Source organism: Pleurodeles waltl, chromosome 5 (genome assembly GCF_031143425.1).
Source record: "Pleurodeles waltl isolate 20211129_DDA chromosome 5, aPleWal1.hap1.20221129, whole genome shotgun sequence".
Lineage (NCBI taxonomy): Eukaryota > Metazoa > Chordata > Amphibia > Caudata > Salamandridae > Pleurodeles > Pleurodeles waltl.
Window position 1 is genome coordinate 1294587861 of NC_090444.1, and position 17629 is coordinate 1294605489.

General features: G+C 42.8%; 1 protein-coding gene across 1 annotated transcript in view; it reads right to left on the bottom strand.

Annotated features, from left to right (window-relative positions):
* MMS22L (MMS22 like, DNA repair protein) overlaps positions 1 to 17629 on the bottom strand; it is a 426716-nt gene that overhangs the window by 350639 nt on the left and 58448 nt on the right. The window contains exons 7-8 of the mRNA XM_069235533.1: positions 3475 to 3605; positions 1415 to 1528 (exon numbers count right to left, since the gene is read on the bottom strand). Of these exons, the coding sequence (XP_069091634.1) occupies positions 1415 to 1528; positions 3475 to 3605 (245 nt within the window). The remainder of the gene's footprint in view (positions 1 to 1414; positions 1529 to 3474; positions 3606 to 17629) is intronic.

The following is a 17629-nucleotide window of genomic DNA, read 5'->3' on the forward strand; positions in this document are numbered from 1 at the left end:
CACTTCCAATACAATGCTCTCATACAGTCTTTTAGTGCTAGGATGCCATGTCGGGGCTGTCAGACGCAGTACAAATGATGCTGTTTTCATGAGTGGTTGGAAGGGATGAGAGGAGCTTCGACAATGGAGGAACAGCACCTGCAACAGGCCATCCTGAAGAAAAACTGGTATGAGGCTTATTTTTGTCAAGGAACACCTTGTGAGCCACTGTAACTGAGCTGTTAAAGTAGTTATATTTTCAAGTCGGGTGTTCCCAGCCCATCCTGTGCTATGGGAAGCTTCAGTTTGGCTAAAGTCTCTCTGAACTTAGCAATGTTCCATAGTTGTGTCAACACCTGAAACAAACTTCTTATATTTAAGAAGGTGCTTTGATCTGGGATGAAACCACTTGTGTTAAAACGTTTTCAACAAAAAATACTAATAAACATATGTTTTTTTCTTATAAACCCTTCCCTGTGATGTCGATTTGCAACTGTCCCTGTTGCACAATTAATTTACCAGACAACTCCTACACAGACTCCGGACCACCCAGAACACTGCTGCAAACCTCATACTCAACCTCCTTTGCCACACTGCACTTCAGGAAGCTTTACTGGCTCCCATTCACAAGCGCAGCCAATTCAAACGTCTCATGCACACATACATACCGTACACAACATAGGACCAGAATACCTGAATAGCCACATACACTTTCATCAACCCACCAAACACCTATGCTCTGCCTCACTCTAACTTGCACACATTCGCTGCACCTGCAGAGGTCGCTCATTCTTCTACATCGCACCCAAGACATAGACCAGCCTCCCTCTGCACATCAGATGCTATTCCTCACTTCTTGAGTTCCAGAAGAAGCTTAAGAACTGGCTCTTCGTCTAAGCACCTTGGGGACCACAAACCTACACACCTGTCCAACCACCTGGATACCCTCTTGGGGGATTAGTGTGCTATACAGGGCAGTATAACATAACAAATGACAGAGTGATGAAATGAAGATACATTTCATATTGAGGATTGCTTAAAAGGAATGGATTATTCCTCCTAAAAAGTAAAGCCTAAATATTTGACTGCAATAGGACAACCTAAACGCTGTTCCGTTTTATCTGTAGATAAGTAGTCAGTATCAACTCCTGTCCCAACAGGTTACAAATGTTTTAAGAATTAAGGAAGCAATCTAAATAAGCTATTTTTATTTTTGTAATTATTATTTTTGTTAGTAACCTGGTTGCAATTTTCATAATTGATTCGATTTTAATCAATTGATTCAAGTTTGTTAAAAAATATTTTGAATAAAAACACTTGAAAAATATTTTAGCCTGGTTGTTTTTATACTTTTAGCGCATATATCATTTATACGCATGTAGCACAGGGGAAAACATTTTTGATAAAAAGCAGTGAGAAGTACTCTAATTCTTACTTCACTGGGAGCCCCTCTGCTTCTATGGTCCACCAGCTGGATAAGAAGAACCCACATTTCTTTGACACATATGCAAGGGTAATGGTTGATAGCCAGGGCTTCAGATGATCTAATCTGAATAAAAAGAGAAAGGATAAAATGTGAAACACATCATTTTGAGTATAGGTGTAAAGCTGATGAGCACAAAGACTACAGTGCTAGTGTGTCATTTTCTAATTTTGTATGCTTGTGGGGCTATTAGCTCCATGCATAAATAACAATACAGTGGAATACAAGAAAGTACAAACAAGGTATAAGAAATCGGTATTTAGATTATATTCACACTCAAAGTTTGGTCGATGTGCGCCCTATAACTAGGCTATTCTGTCTTACGTTTTAATCTAAAATAACTGATAAAACCGGACTGAAGAAGAAACATCCTTCATCAATGTAAACATATAAACACTGATAAACATCTGCACAATAAGAAACTAAAATGGCACTCAAAGAAAGGAAAATGAGATATATATATATGGAGTTTTTTTTTTTTTCTTTTCTTTCAACACAATGTTACTTTGTTATACAAGGTAGCAGCAAGTAAGTCTGGTCTACGATTATTCTGCTTGAGTTTTGTTGTTTAGGGATGTCACTACAATATTGTTTCTTCTTCCCTTTGTTTCCTCCAATTTGTGTGCAGGGTTAGAAACATGCTTTAGGCCTGATCTACTTATGTTTTGCAAAGTCGAAAATGTGGGAATATGAAAATCATATTTGATATTTTGGCAGTGCTTAATTTTTATACTGATGGATGCAATTGCTGACTCATAAGAATTTTGGACATATCATTATCACATTCACAGATGATGCAGAATGGTTAAATTTCACTCTTTTAACCAGTCACTATCAATAATAGGTCACCAGCCAAACACCCCAGACATTGAACATCCAATGCAAGGTACAGTGGCAGGTACTGGTGAAAAGAGGGACGTCACAATGTATGTGGGATAGGAGTGAAAACATGATAAGGCTTTCCACATATTAAGAAAATTCACAGATGCAAGGTGTCCTATTATTATATGCGATATCATTAGCTAATCTTGGCTTTTTACCAAACTGCAAAAACTTTAAGTCCCACGATAAAATGTGATGTCTGTTAAAAAGACATGCAGTTAAGAATGTCCAACCAAAATTAGCACTGCCTTAAGGTTTTCAGGGAAAGATTGTAGAAAAGCAGTGGCAAGCACGCTTAAAGCACCATGTTTCTAGTGCTTTAGAAAGGCAGGCTACAAATTAATCTGGTGTAACTCAAAATTTTAAAGGTTTCACAAAATACAATGCTGTCTGCAGGGTTGGCCACCCCTACAATGTCATATTGTTCAGTTAGGAATAGGTGAATGAGCCCCCCCCACCCCCAACTGGTTTTATAAAGGTATTTATTAAAGTATCTGAATATACCACACTTTTTCAATCCATTAATAGTCCTGTAAAAGTAGACTAGAGGCCTGACAGAGTGAGTGTGGGAGGCAATGAGATATGAGAGGGAGTAATAAGCTGTGAGTGGGAGTGATAGTGCAATAACAGATTTTCTATGCTTAAAACGGTTTAACGCAAGCCAAATAGGCACAAAGTCAATGGGAAGACACTACATACCCTGTATTACTCCTCCTCTAAATTAAATGTCTACTTTATAGCTATCACTGCAAACAAACAACATGCTTTGCAAACACTGGAACAACACAGTGTATGTCTATTTTGGTGGCTTGACAGCTTAATAGACACTGATAAGTACTGATTTCAAACGTTTTTTGAAACAACAACAAAACACCACTGAAATTTAAAAAAACAACAAACACTGAAAACAGGACAGACTAACTATATCAGCACATATTTTAAATTGCTCCATTTTGGAAAGTATTTGTGGTAACGTAATAAAGACTACAAAGCTTTTACTTGATAAACGAGAAGATTCAAGAAAGTCTGATTCAAATTAATGGCCTGCAAATATGGTACAGAATCTAAGGCCAATTACTGGCATACTATTAACCAATTCAGATTACTTAGTTTAAGTTATATGAAGTTACCTTGGTGTATCTGTTGACAGATAAACTGATGAGATCACACATAAGGTTGGCACAGTGATCTTCAAACAGGCTGATGTTGGTCAGGTTTTCACCAGTCACATTCATAAACTGATGAGCATACACAACTTGCTCTGAAACATCAAATCACATAATTCAGTATTGAAGCAGGCCTAATATAAGAACAAATAAAACAAATCAAGAACAAAACAGAGAAATTGGGAGATGGAAGTGAGATGAGACTAGAGTAAATTCTAGAGGAAATGTGTAGAGTTTTTTTTTTTTTGGAGAAGTCGACTTTTAGCACTGTATAGTGTTAAACATGTTGAAGAATGAGTTTTGGGACTTCTGGGTACTATTTTGCATCCTTTTCATTATGGGAGCTCTCAGATAAATAAAAAGGAGGTCCCAACTGTACAATAGTACTGAACTATAATTAATACTATATTAACATGACCAGTTAATATTCGATTGTGGAGAAGGCAAAGTTATTTACCTGTAGCACAAGTTTTTAAACATCGATAATCTGCACAGATGCATACATAAACCCCTCACCCAATTCATTGGATACTGAGTTACCTACTACTATTTAGTGCAACTTTTAATTACATCTAAGAGTATACACTTCCTTCCTACTGAAATTCAAAGGAGTTCAGACTAAATAACTATTTGCATAGTGTGCATGTGTCTATCTTCCCAACATCAGAAGATAATATTGTGATTGACTGTGAATGCAGGAAAGCTACCAGGAGATCCAGCTGCTGGATGTTGCATTACTGCATTTCCTGCCATCCATCTGCACCGGAAGTGACATCACTGGATTTCCCATGATCATTTGCTAAAGAAATGGCATGACTGGATTTCCCATCACCCATCTGCACAGGAAGTTACATCACTGGCTTCCCACCCACGGCATCCTCCCCCATCCCTCTCACCTACTTAATGGCGGCTGCAGCGTGGACTCACAGCAAATATCGCTTGTGGCACGCCCGCCATCATATTCAAAGACATCATCACCTGCACCACTGCATACACATTATAAACTGCTTACACACGCACACATTTAAGGCATCCTGTGCCCTACCTACCTGAACAGTTACAGCTCCTTCTACTAACCACCCAGATACCTCCACTCGGCATGACTTCTACTCTTATACATCCCATGCATACACAGAACCAGATCAGAAGGCTGGGCATTCTCTTACAGTGCTCCTATAGCATGGAATGGTCTCCCACTCCACATCAGAGAATGCTTCTCTCTTCTTGACCTCCACAAGAAGCTGAAGACTTGACTTTTCAATTAAACAACCTACCACATGCATGGTTAGGCACATACACCTGCTCAGCACCGGGATATATTCAGGTGGATGATAGTGCGCTTTAGAAATCACATAGTTTATAACAACATAACCATCTGGTGACTACACCAGCTGATATTGTATCATATACCAAGAGCACTGGCCTTATATTTGACAATAAAATCAACTTAAGGGTTGCAAACTTAGGGCATCATTTAGAGTTTGGTGGATGGACACTCTGTCATAAATGTGAGTGATATCCTGTCCAACTTATTAGTATATTTCATAGGATATAATGCACTTGTAATATGGCAGAAGGGGTCTCTGTCATGTTTGAGACAGAGTAACCCATCTGCCAAACTCTAAAATCAGACCCTTAATCTCTAAAAGGCACAAATATGCCTATTAACATAATGCCCACATTCTGTGGGGCATGGTTTCCGTGGGGAAAGGCACTGCTAAATGATTTTCAGTGAACTAAGTGTTGCAGAAGCCACATAGATGTGTCCTGCTCAAGCGCTCAGCAGACAAAGCTAAATAAGTCTAGGAAAGCGTTTGCATTCTTTTTCATCACTAGTGGATTGACTCAAGTGCTGGCTGATAAGCATCAAGAGCATAAGGTGCCTCTGGCAGCCACTAGAACAAAATTACAAGTTGAACACAACTGTAGGAAGAAAAACATACTAGTATCATCTAAAATGAAACCTTGATTGCCAGGCTTTAGCTCAGGGCCTTGGAATGATCTCTAGCAGAGTATGAGGATCCAATATCTATGTTTTTTTCTATTATTAGGGGGTGAAGGGACCTCTGAGAAGTGGCATAGAAGAACAAGTTTTTAACCTTAAGTAACAATATTTCTGGTGGATACTCTATCTAACCACAGATTTGTTAACGTGTGTACTGTGCAGCCAACCTTAAAGAGGTCCAGGACAGGCACTATACGTGTCAACGCATTGGTAGCAGCTTTGCCCTGATGAAATGAGCCCATAAGCCTTCTGGGGGCTGTTTTGTAGCCAGTGCTTAGCAGATCTTTATGCAAAGAACAATCCATCAGGATATGGTCTGTTTTTGTACTGCTTTACCCTTCTTTGTCCTGGAAAACCCTATGAAGAGCTGATAATGCACTCGATGTCCCTTGGTACGATCAACATAAAAACTCAATGCTCTTTTAGAATCCAAACAGAGTGTCTCTTCCTTTTTAGAGGCAAAGAACGCCAAAATGGTGATAGTGTGACAAACACGGAAAGGGCTAACTACCTTCAGGGGTGTGGAATTTCTTTTAAATATCTACTTACCCATGGGATAGGCTGTGTCATAAACTTAGTTGCCCTGTAAAAAAATAAAAAAAAGGCCCCTTTGATGCCATTTAGTGCGGCACCAAAGTATGGCAATCTTGTTATACAAGAGCTCTGATAATAGCCTCTCTGATAATGGCAGGGTTCTGGCTATTGTAGGGTTTGAATACTAGCAATGCCCCTATATTTATTTCCACCTTTCAGCAAATCTACATACTAGGGCTGGAGATAGGGGTAAGCAATAGTTCCAGGGTTGAAAAGCCCTTTTGAATCTGTGCAAACCTACTAACTTGCATGTTTTAGGGGTTTTCGCCAGCTATTGTCTAATCTTTACCCATACTGAGAAAGGTTAGAACTTTACTCCTGACAAGGGAAGAAGTAAAACTTCTTCCAGGGGTGGGGAAAAAGTGGCTGGAGGAAAAGTGAACTTGTAAACTCTCAACAGATGTTCATGTGGGCAAATCTACACACGCATAGTTGCACGTGCTAAAATGCACTTCACAAATATTTCTAGGAGTACGATTTCCTGGCCTACTTCTGTAAACTTATGAAAGCTGCAAATATGCACTAATGAAAGGACATTTGCAATGGGTGCACTTTTGCGATTTTCTTTATGAATTGTGCTCCTAATTGGTTATCCAAGACCCTTTTGTTTTTATTAGAATTGTTTCTGTTTATCGCCTGGCTTCACTGTGACAGCATTCTGCTCTTTCACAAGGGGCCTATTGGCACATAAAGTAGTTTTGTTCAGTGCCAGGAACAACTGTGGCGATATGTGCTTTTTGATCCCAAAAAAAACCTTTTGCTTTTTGCTAATGGTTGTTATGATGGTGAGGGCCCGACAACTCCCAAAACAATAATGTTTTAGAAAAACCATGTCAAAACAAGACACATTGACAAAACCAAAAGGCTGACCATCAATGTCAGACCCATTGGCTTAGCCAGGTCTTGTTTATTTTCATGTTTCCCAAAATCTTATTGAAATTGGTTACAATGATTTTTCAACTATGAATATTTTTGGGGAAATACTAGCATGCATCAACACATTTTTACTAAGTGATGCTTCAAAGAAATGGTACCTAAAATTTCACAGTAGTTTAGCAAAACCTTTTTTTTTTTTTTTAACTAGCATTTTTTGTGAACATTTTGATTGCAAAGAATCATCAATCTTGCTTTCAAGTTTCTGCAAATATTTCCATCTAACTAGAGAGCATTCTGGAAGCATTATGCATACCCTCATATTTTTTAACTTTGCAAATGTGTGTACACATTTTTGCACTGGGACTACTGTCAGTAGTGCACTCTGAGCCCACAACTTTAGAGTGCCCACCCTAATAATAAAAGATTTGAATTAATTAACCTTAAATACAAGTTTGAACAGCATTAAAATGTGACACAATTATTGCCTTAAATACAGACAATACCATTCCCTGGTCCACAATGTGGCACTGCAAACTGGCAGCCAAAGGGTATATGCTGCAGGGTGTAAGAGCTACTTGTCCAAAGGACAAAATAATAATGAAAACTTGTTGTCTTTGGTCCCAAAGAATATGTCCTGGGCAAAGGTTGCACAAGGTGGATTGGCACAGAGGGCATAAAATGTGTTCTCATGTCCAGCTGATATGATATAGCAATGGTAGCAACTTTCTTTAAAGTCACAACCATGCAGTAGCTTAAAAGGGGTGCAAATCAAAAAAGTGAGGGTTAAATTCAGGTGGGGCATCACTAAGGTTTTTGGTGGAAAAACTGTTCAAAACCTTTAAAAAAATAACAATGGGTTATTTGAGTAACACAGGCTGATCTAGTAACCACAAAGCGGCTGAAAGAGCTGACAAGTAGCCATTCAAGACCTTGCTGGGCTAAGGACAAAAACAATCAAACTTAAGAGAACTTTGCCTATAAAGGGTCAATATGTCAGGTGCTGCACTAATCCACCATTTGTCCCAATAGCTGATGTATAATGAATCTCTGGACCGTTGCCACACTGTCAAGATGACATCAATGGCCTCAAGATGCAGGTCTAAAGAGGAGCTGTCTCCGTTCAATCTATAAGCATGGAGATGCAAAGTATGCAGGCTCAAGTGCAACACCTTTTCATGCTGCTGCTGCACAAAATTCACCAGAAGCGGCAGCTTGATTAGATGACAGATGCTCATGACCAGAAGTTCTGGGGACCCCACTCTCCTAGGCTAATCTGGTGCCAACAGGCCAAATTGTGTCTGGTAGTTCCTGAATTTTTCAGAACTCTGAGCAGGAGAGTGACTGGCAGTCCTAAGCTCCACTTTAGATGCAAGGCGTCTCCAAGCAAGTACTGCTTTGGGAACATCAGCATGAGCATAAATGTGATGTGCAGCGTTCTCGAAGGTGACGTGAAGATCTAGCCAGAGATCTCCCCATTCTAATGACAGCCTGTGCCACCTCCGATACAACTACAACTTGTGATTTGCTAGGAGCCAGCAGCTGAGTTCATCTGCCCTAAATTTTAAAGATCTCACCAGGTGGTTCAGCACCAGATAACTCCAATGGTGGTCCAGTGTTCCCCCAGGTTTTCGTCTCAACTGTTTTTGCGGGCTGTGGAACTTTGTGCACTTTACCCCCCCTAACCAGTGGTAAAGTGCCTCTACTTTCCCCTTTCAACACAATGAAATCACATACCCCCTAAATGGAATATTTAACTTACCTATAGGTACACAGTCCCTAAAATGTACCCAGGGCCTTGAAGTTAAATGTCACCAGTGGCCGGCAACACAGATTGTGCCACATGTGCAATGACATGGCAAGCATAACTGTAGGCCGGCTATGTTTAGCACAGTGGTGCAGGTATAAAGTGCAAATTAGATGTGTTAAAATAACTCCTTTTGACAGGTCTAAAACCCACCATTTAACTATATGTCACTTCTAAGTAAGTCTTTCTGCCCACTAAAACACAGTGCATAATATTTAAAAGTAGGACATGCAAAGATGAATGAGTCATTTCCTTCGTGATTAGCATCTCAAAGCTATATTCACTGTACCAGGTTGGCTGTGCCACAGGAAAGCACTAGTACACAATATAATATACAAGTATTCAACTGTCACCTGACAACTTGATGGCTCCTCTGTGATGATGTTTGAAATGCTACCAGGACAGAAACAATGGGACTTAGATGCTGGGAGGAGTTGTCCTCCCCTTGACAGGACAGCATGGGAGTTGTGCCCAGTGCCTTGGTGCACTTCAATGGGGCCTACCCTGTCACAGACAAATAAAGCTTACACCTGGGTCAGTATCCCCTTTTGTCTTGTTAATTAGCCAGGCAGCGGCCCAGACAGAGGGACAGCTGCTCTGGAATTGTTTTCAAGTGACAAGTATGGTAGAGCTGTGAGATTTAAGGGAGGGACAGAACACCCTTTGTGTCTATTCAGTCTGGTTGCTGAAAGCTCAGTTCTGATTTTGACAAGAATCTGTTTCTGAGTTTGTTGGAGGGTACAGAGACTGCTAAAACTGGATCTTAGCGTTTTATGTGGGATGACACCAGGATTACCATAGCACACTCCCGACACACATTCCCAACCCTCAGAGCCCACGTTTAGTGTGGTCGAAGACTTAAGTCATCTTGAAAATGCTTTAGCATCCCCAAGGGTCATTCCCACCCACAAGCTCACACCAGACATACATGTGACACATTTGCACCCATTTCACAACACTGCTGGACCTGTGGAAGATGTGAAGATAACTAAAGCTGCTGCCTGAGACCTGAGAAGACCCTAGAAGACTAGATCTGCTCTCAGTCTTGTGCCCAGGACAAAGTTGTCGATTTCAAGGGTCATAAGCCTGGCTTCATGTTAAAGCTACAAGCACCCAACAGCTACAAGAAGCTTTCTCATGTAACTAACCAGTGACATCTGGACTGTACACTGTTGTTGCCTCTACCTGCCACCCTGAGAGTATCTAAAAATCTCTCCTTAGGTTCTGGGGGGCTTTAAAAGTGCACATCTCTGGTAGAGTGGGACATAAAAAACAAACATTTCAAGGTAAATTCCTTGATCAGGATGAACCTGGTTAGAGGACCCAACCCGCATGCTATAGTGGGCATCGTCAAACTGCATCTACCTCGACCATGGACTATCACGGGCACTTTATGCTTCTTGGCGCTATTGCTACTTAAATGTTTAAAAATTAATATCTCCTGTTCCACTCAATAGATTTTTGTCATTTATTTTATTAAAGTTTACTCCATTTTCTAATTTATTTTCAGATTTTTATAGTTTTGTATCTCAACTTTTTACTGTTTTCTACTGCACAAATACTTTACATATTACCTCTAAGTTACATCAGCCTGATCTTTGCCATAGCTAGCAGGTGGTTGAGTTCAGTTAATTTAGTGACTTTAAGCATTCAACCTGACCAGGATTGTGATTATTACTTGAAGTGGGTACTTATGCTCCCTTAACTAATAACCCAATTTCTTACACTCGTCTTATTCGGTTTTACAGATTCTTCAGAAAAAGGGGTGCCACTGAAGTGTAAAGCATTAACAAAAATGTGCTGGGGGAAACTCGTCCAACTGAGTGCTACCTAGCAGATTTGTTACTAAACATAGACTTCACAAGCCCTGGGTTTTGATTTCATGGGTTCTTTTACTTACTTACTCTTTTTTATTTCTGTGCTGCAGGGCAGAGTACTTAGTCTTGTTTGAGCTTTGTCTTTCAAGGAAACCGCTATTATGGAAGGGAAATATAATTAGTCTCTCAAGCTATACTAATAGAGAAATGGTCTTAAGACAAACCGGGTATGCAAGGTGAAGTATTGCAGAAAGACCATATTAAAAATGGGAAATAAAAAAGCCCATATGGACATAATATCTTATGTTTGTTAGTGCATCATTTAACTGGAGAGGTACCAGACCAGTATGGATGCAGGAAATAACAAACCTGGAACTAGACATTGAGGGGGTCATTATGAGTTTGGCAGACGGAAAAGGCCGTTCGTCTGCCAAAACTCCCAGTCAGGTTACCACCAGTGCGGTCCCCTTCCTGCGGGCCCCATTCTGAGTTTCCTGCTGGGTCAGCAGGCGGAAACAGAGTTTCTGCCCGCTGGCCCAGCGAGAAACAGCCCACAACATTGACACCAGCTATAATTGAGCCAGAGGCAATGCTGCGGTGCGTAGGGTGCACCAGCACCCGTTGCTCTTTTCACTCTTTGCAAAGAAGACAGTGAAAAGCGTCATGGGGTCCCTATGGGGTCCCCTACAGCCAGTCTCTGCTAGCCTTTACATAGCGGGGCTACCGCCATGTAATCGCTGGCAGAGAAGGGACTCGTAATCCCCAGGGCAGCGCTGCTTCCAGCGCTGCCCTGGGGGATTAGGACCGCCAGCACCTCCAGCCCACTCCAGTGGAGGAGAAGTGGCAGTGCCGGCGGTCCGACCGTCGCGCAACTGCCACGGTCATAATGTGGCTGTCCAACAGCCACCACGGCCCTGGCCGTCTTAAGACCACCAGGGTCATATTAAAGCCCTGAGTCTGCAGCCAGCATTTATGCTTATGGACTTTTATACAATGTCAGATGTTAGGGAGGTAGAAGGGAAGCTAGTCATGCCCTCCTTTGAAAGAGATAAACAGATCAGGGAATAAATGCACATATTATTGTAGACAATGAAAGTAAATATTGAAGTGAGACAGTTTCTACTTCTCAATGTCATGCCTAATATAAGTAACTTTAAGGGTCAAGCAGACCAAAGTTTCACAGCTTTCATAATGCTTTAACATGAAGGATTTGAACAGTTAGCCAACAAAGCTACAAGTTCTTCCATTATGTCTGGGGAGGAAGATATCTTATTAGAATAACAGAGTTCTTTTGCGGATATCAGACAATGATTATAATTAGCAAATAAATACAATAAAAACCAAATGGCAGTTCCACTTGTGTTCTACAGAAAATCCTGATATTGCCAAATTTGCTATTTTAAAGCAAAGTACCTGCTTGCGTTTCTTAAGCTTGTGGAACACTGTTTTCGAAGGAGTGTCCCTCTCAAGAACAGGACTATGGAAGGCAGTGCTCATTTGCCTAAGCTCAGTACAAGGGTGGAAATTGAAGCAGGATCTGGAAATGGTTCTCAATCAGGTAACTGGTGACCCGGATACCAATAGGTTTGATCTGGCCTTGCGGTGGCTGGAGCTGCTGGTGGAAAAACAGGATACAGCCCGCCACTGCAAAGATACAGAACAATCCCCCCCCCTCTCTAGAAGAATGGTGCAGAGGGCACGACCACTACAAGATTCTGGATTGGCCGATTTATCAGGCCAGAGGTTGTCCAAAAAATAGGTTATGATATGGGAAACATGGGGTATGTATCATGGTATTGTTCTTGAACCAATCAGCTGACTGATTCACGGCCTTGATGTGGAAATCCACAGCTATAGGTCAGTACTACTTGAAAGGAAAGTGGGGGTAAGCGTGTGATGGTTGCAACTGAACAATGCACATCTAAATTAAGATATTTGGCCAACAGAAGGAATAAGGGCGGGAGAGGGCGTTGTTCTTTTACTTTTGTATTCAATGTAGTGAAAACCCAATACTGCATTATATAAAAATAAAAAAATAAAAAAAAAAACAGGACTAAGAGCTTTTATATAGTGTATGATAGACACATCAGTTATACAAATCAAGGCGAATTGAGAGGCAAAATGGGATCTCAAGGACTTATTTAACTGTTGTGCGGAAAATGAAATTCAGGAAATGAAACCTGCATGAGCAGGGATGTGGAATTCCTATCGCCCGACGCCCGGGACATCTTGTTTGGGGTCAAGGGCAACAAGTTTTTATGTTTACTTTGTCCTTGGGACAAGTAGGCCCAACCCTCTGCAGCACAAACACTTAGGCTGCCTGTTTACAGAGAGTGGAACTCTCTGCAGTTGAGGTAATGTGTTTCCAAAAGATAATGCTGTTCGAACTTGTATTTATTGTTCATTATTTGAAAGCCTTCATTATTAGGGTGAGTGCTGTAAATAAATGTTTTAAGGTCACACTTCACTACTGACGTTGGTTCCAGTACAAAAAAAAAAAAACGTGTATACACATGTTTGAAAAGTTTAGGCTATGAGGCTAAGTATAATGCTCCCAGAATGCTCTCTGATTAGATGCAAATGAAGTGTCATTTAGTAAAATGTTTTGATGCATGCTAGTATTTCCCAAAAATATTTCTAATGGAAAATCAGTGTAACCATTTTCAACACGATTATGGGAAGCATGAAAATAAACAAACACTGACAAAGCCAACTGATCTGACATATTTTTATAAGTCTTTTAGTTTCATCAATGCGTGTCTTGTTTTGACATGGCTTTTGTAACACTTAATTGTTGTGGGAGTTACCAGGCCCTCAACATTGTAACAAACACTGGCAAAAAAAAAAAAAACGTTTTTGAACTCTAAAAGCACACGTTGCCACCAGTGGCATAACAAAGGCCCCGCAGCTGCCCTCCAGGGGGCCCCTTCAGCACAGCACCTGCCCTGAGTGAGTCTGGATAGGGGGCTCCTCCATGTTCTTTGCAAAGGGGCACCCTCCAGTTTCGTTACGTCACTGATTGCCACTGTAGTTCCTGACACTGAACAAAACTACTTTGTGTGCCAATATGCTCCTTGTGGATTAGCAGAATGCAATCACTCACAGTAAAGCCAGCCGAAAGAGAGAGAAATAGAAGTTTAATAAAAACAAAATGTCTTTGTTAACACCAGACCTAATTAGGGACCAAGACCCATGTAGGAAGTTGGCTCTGTATGTGCTATTTCAAAGTAAGGAATAGCATGCACAGAGTCCAAGGGTTCCCCTTAGAGGTAAAATAGTGGTAAAAATAGATAATACTAATGCTCTATTTTGTGGTAGTGTGGTCGAGCAGTAGGCTTATCCAAGGAGTAGTGTTAAGCATTTGTTGTACATACACATAGACAATAAATGAGGTACACACACTCAGAGACAAATCCAGCCAATAGGTTTTGTTATAGAAAAATATATTTTCTTAGTTTATTTTAAGAACCACAGGTTCAAATTTAACATGTAATATCTTGTTTGAAAGGTATTGCAGGTAAGTACATTAGGAACTTTGAATCATTTCAATTGCATGTATACTTATCAAGTTATTGACAAATAGCTATTTTAAAAGTGGACACAGTGCAATTTTCACAGTTCCTGGGGGAGGTAAGTTTTTGTTAGTTTTACCAGGTAAGTAAGACACTTACAGGGTTCAGTTCTTGGTCCAAGGTAGCCCACCGTTGGGGGTTCAGAGCAACCCCAAAGTCACCACACCAGCAGCTCAGGGCCGGTCAGGTGCAGAGTTCAAAAGTGGTGCCCAAAACACATAGGCTAGAATGGAGAGAAGGGGGTGCCCCGGTTCCGGTCTGCTTGCAGGTAAGTACCCGCGTCTTCGGAGGGCAGACCAGGGGGGTTTTGTAGGGCACCGGGGGGGACACAAGCCCACACAGAAATTTCACCCTCAGCAGCGCGGGGGCGGCCGGGTGCAGTGTAGAAACAAGCGTCGGGTTTGCAATTTTAGTCTATGAGAGATCAAGGGATCTCTTTAGCGCTGCAGGCAGGCAAGGGGGGGCTTCCTCGGGGAAACCTCCACTTGGGCAAGGGAGAGGGACTCCTGGGGGTCACTTCTCCAGAGAAAGTCCGGTCCTTCAGGTCCTGGGGGCTGCGGGTGCAGGGTCTTTTCCAGGCGTCGGGACTTAGGTTTCAGAGAGTCGCGGTCAGGGGAAGCCTCGGGATTCCCTCTGCAGGCGGCGCTGTGGGGGCTCAGGGGGGACAGGTTTTGGTACTCACAGTCGTAGAGTAGTCCGGGGGTCCTCCCTGAGGTGTTGGTTCTCCACCAGCCGAGTCGGGGTCGCCGGGTGCAGTGTTGCAAGTCTCACGCTTCTTGCGGGGAGATTGCAGGGTCTTTAAAGCTGCTCCTTGAAACAAAGTTGCAGTCTTTTTGGAGCAGGTCCGCTGTCCTCGGGAGTTTCTTGTCTTTTTCGAAGCAGGGCAGTCCTCAGAGGAGTCAGAGGTCGCTGGTCCCTTGGAAGGCGTCGCTGGAGCAGAGTTCTTTGGAAGGCAGGAGACAGGCCGGTGAGTTTCTGGAGCCAAGGCAGTTGTCGTCTTCTGGTCTTCCTCTGCAGGGGTTTTCAGCTAGGCAGTCCTTCTTGTAGTTTGCAGGAATCTCATTTTCTAGGGTTCAGGGTAGCCCTTAAATACTAAATTTAAGGGCGTGTTTAGGTCTGGGGGGTTAGTAGCCAATGGCTACTAGCCCTGAGGGTGGGTACACCCTCTTTGTGCTTCCTCCCAAGGGGAGGGGGTCACAATCCTAACCCTATTGGGGGAATCCTCCATCTGCAAGATGGAGGATTTCTAAAAGTTAGAGTCACTTCAGCTCAGGACACCTTAGGGGCTGTCCTGACTGGCCAGTGACTCCTCCTTGTTGCTTTCTTTGTTCCCTCCAGCCTTGCCGCCAAAAGTGGGGGCCGTGGCCGGAGGGGGCGGGCAACTCCACTAAGCTGGAGTGTCCTGCTGGGCTGTGACAAAGGGGTGAGCCTTTGAGGCTCACCGCCAGGTGTCACAGCTCCTGCCTGGGGGAGGTGTTAGCATCTCCACCCAGTGCAGGCTTTGTTACTGGCCTCAGAGTGACAAAGGCACTCTCCCCATGGGGCCAGCAACATGTCTCTGGTGTGACAGGCTGCTGGAACTAGTCAGCCTACACAGACAGTCGGTTAAGTTTCAGGGGGCACCTCTAAGGTGCCCTCTGGGGTGTATTTTGCAATAAAATGTACACTGGCATCAGTGTGCATTTATTGTGCTGAGAAGTTTGATACCAAACTTCCCAGTTTTCAGTGTAGCCATTATGGTGCTGTGGAGTTCGTGTTTGACAGACTCCCAGACCATATACTCTTATGGCTACCCTGCACTTACAATGTCTAAGGTTTTGTTTAGACACTGTAGGGGTACCATGCTCATGCACTGGTACCCTCACCTATGGTATAGTGCACCCTGCCTTAGGGCTGTAAGGCCTGCTAGAGGGGTGTCTTACCTATACTGCATAGGCAGTGAGAGGCTGGCATGGCACCCTGAGGGGAGTGCCATGTCGACTTACCCGTTTTGTCCTCACTAGCACACACAAGCTGGCAAGCAGTGTGTCTGTGCTGAGTGAGAGGTCTCCAGGGTGGCATAAGACATGCTGCAGCCCTTAGAGACCTTCCTTGGCATCAGGGCCCTTGGTACTAGAAGTACCAGTTACAAGGGACTTATCTGGATGCCAGGGTCTGCCAATTGTGGATACAAAAGTACAGGTTAGGGAAAGAACACTGGTGCTGGGGCCTGGTTAGCAGGCCTCAGCACACTTTCAATTGTAAACATAGCATCAGCAAAGGCAAAAAGTCAGGGGGCAACCATGCCAAGGAGGCATTTCCTTACACAACCCCCCCCCAAACGAAAGAGGATGAGACTAACCTTTCCCAAGAGAGTCTTCATTTTCTAAGTGGAAGAACCTGGAAAGGCCATCTGCATTGGCATGGGCAGTCCCAGGTCTGTGTTCCACTATAAAGTCCATTCCCTGTAGGGAGATGGACCACCTCAACAGTTTAGGATTTTCACCTTTCATTTGCATCAGCCATTTGAGAGGTCTGTGGTCAGTTTGAACTAGGAAGTGAGTCCCAAAGAGGTATGGTCTCAGCTTCTTCAGGGACCAAACCACAGCAAAGGCCTCCCTCTCAATGGCACTCCAACGCTGCTCCCTGGGGAGTAACCTCCTGCTAATGAAAGCAACAGGCTGGTCAAGGCCATCATCATTTGTTTGGGACAAAACTGCCCCTATCCCATGTTCAGAGGCATCTGTCTGCACAATGAACTGCTTAGAATAATCTGGAGCTTTTAGAACTGGTGCTGAGCACATTGCTTGTTTCAGGGTGTCAAAGGCCTGTTGGCATTCCACAGTCCAGTTCACTTTCTTGGGCATTTTCTTGGAGGTGAGTTCAGTGAGGGCTGTCACAATGGATCCATATCCTTTCACAAACCTCCTGTAATACCCAGTCAAGCCAAGGAATGCCCTGACTTGAGTCTGGGTTTTTGGAGCTACCCAGTCCAGAATAGTCTGGATCTTTGGTTGGAGTGGCTGAACTTGGCCTCCACCTACAAGGTGGCCCAAGTAAACCACAGTTCCCTGCCCTATCTGGCATTTGGATGCCTTGATAGAGAGGCCTGCAGATTGCAGAGCCTTCAAAACCTTCTTCAGGTGGACCAGGTGATCCTGCCAGGTGGAGCTAAAGACAGCAATATCATCAAGATAAGCTGTGCTAAAGGACTCCAAGCCAGCAAGGACTTGATTCACCAACCTTTGGAAGGTGGCAGGGGCATTCTTTAAACCAAAGGGCATAACAGTAAACTGATAATGCCCATCAGGTGTGGAGAATGCTGTTTTCTCTTTTGCTCCAGGTGCCATTTTTATTTGCCAGTACCCTGCTGTCAAGTCAAAGGTACTTAAGAATTTGGCAGCACCTAATTTATCTATGAGCTCATCAGCTCTAGGAATTGGATGAGCATCTGTCTTGGTGACAGAATTGA